The sequence below is a fragment of the Charadrius vociferus genome, unplaced genomic scaffold, assembly GCF_000708025.1.
Source record: "Charadrius vociferus isolate BGI_N301 unplaced genomic scaffold, ASM70802v2 scaffold619, whole genome shotgun sequence".
NCBI lineage: Eukaryota > Metazoa > Chordata > Aves > Charadriiformes > Charadriidae > Charadrius > Charadrius vociferus.
Window position 1 is genome coordinate 556,705 of NW_009649962.1, and position 1,720 is coordinate 558,424.

The window sequence follows — 1,720 nt, forward strand, 5'->3', positions numbered from 1 at the left end:
GGTGGTGGGGTTCCCATGGGGCTGGGGGGACACCGGGCATGGGGATGGGGACAGCCTGGGGACAGCCAGCATCCCCCCTCCCCAGCATGGCACGGTCCCCGCACCCCCCTGAGCCACCCGGGCACCCACACCCAGCCCGGATCCCCAGGGATGGCTCCATGGCTGGGCTCTTGGGGTGAGGGTTTTTTTGGGGTGCTGGTGTTTTGGGGTGCTTTTTTGGGGGGGGTACTGGTGTTTTGGGGTGCTGGGGGTTGGGGTGCTGTTTTTTGAGGCTACTAGTGTGTTTGGGGTGATGGTTTTTTGGGGGGTGCTAGCGTGTTTGGGGTGCTGGTGTTTTGGGGTACTAGGGTTATAGGGTGCTTTTGGGGGGATGCTGGTATTTTGGGGTGATGGTGTGTTTGCAGTGCTGTTTTTTGGGGTGTAGGGGTTTTGGGATGCTTTTATGGGGCGGATGTTGGTGGGTTTGGGTGCTGGTATTTTGGGATGTTGGTGGTTTTGGGGTGCTGGTGGGTTTGGGTGTTGGTGTTTTGGGATGTTGGTGGTTTTGGGGTGCTGGTGGGTTTGGGTGCTGGTATTTTGGGATGTTGGTGAGTTTGGGATGTTGGTGGGTTTGGGATGTTGGTGGGTTTGGGATATTGGTGGGTTTTGGGACATTGGTGGGTTTGAGTGCTGGTGGGTTTGGGATGTTGGTGGGTCTGAGATGTTGATGGGTTTGGGTGCTGGTATTTTGGGATGTTGGTGGTTTTGGGGTGCTGGTGGGTTTGGGTGTTGGTGGTTTTGGGGTGACGGTGCGCACTGTCCCCTTGCAGGCTGCCCCTTGCTGACCACCACGGGGCTATCGGGGCTGGTTCAGCTGCAGGAACTGGAGGAGTTGGAGCTCACCAACTGCCCCGGGGCCACCCCGGAGCTCTTCAAGTACTTCTCCCAGCACCTCCCGTGCTGCATGGTGATCGAGTAGCACCGGATCCGGCCGCCCCGCTCCCACGCCCACCCCACTGCCGCCCCGTCTGACATCGCCCACCCCATTTCTTTCTGTCTGCTGGGGGATGCAAAAGACGTCGTCGATTACAACTGACCCTGGACACCCCCCTCCCCGGTGCCCCCGAGGGACGCGGGGCTCCGGGGGGAGATGGGGGACGGCGTCACCCCTCACCGGAGCCCCTCCGGGTACCCTGTAAATTCCCCCCATGCTGCCGCCATCACCCGTCCTCCTCCCGGTGTCCTGCCAATCCCTTCCAGACAGACAAACAGACTTCATGGAGACCTAAAGTGGGAAGGCAACGGTGGCATGACCCCCCCGGCCGCATCCTGCCCCCACCCTGGTGCCAAGATGGCACATGGCCCCACCACCAAGGATGCTCCTGGGGACCGAAGGATGCTCCCAGGGATGGGCGAGAGGAGGATGCTTATTTTTGGCACCCGTGGGTGGCGGCGGAGGCTGGATGGGTCCCCTCACACCCCTGGAGCGGGTTGCCGAGCCACCCCCCCCTCATGCTGCGTGTCCCCCCGCGCCCCCAGCCCTGCCCTTGGGGTGCTCGGCGCTTTCTCCTGGTGAATAGGATGTTTTCCTCCGCCTGCCCGCCCGCCGCCCTCGCATGCTCGCTTGCTTCAAGTCTCGTGGTACGGCAGGCCCCGGGGCTCCCGGGGGGGACGGTGACAAGTGACAAACCCCACTTGGCCCCTCCATACGGCTTCACCCCAGCCGGATCCTGCCCCGGGG

The 1,720-nt window shown here is 62.4% G+C and overlaps 1 protein-coding gene across 1 annotated transcript in view; it reads left to right on the forward strand.

The window, feature by feature from the left end:
* Positions 1–958, forward strand: part of FBXL16 (F-box and leucine-rich repeat protein 16) — a 6,728-nt gene extending 5,770 nt beyond the window's left edge. Inside the window, exon 4 of the mRNA XM_009891541.1 lies at positions 810–958. Within this exon, the coding sequence (XP_009889843.1) occupies positions 810–958 (149 nt within the window). The remainder of the gene's footprint in view (positions 1–809) is intronic.
* Positions 959–1,720: the final 762 nt, after the last annotated feature.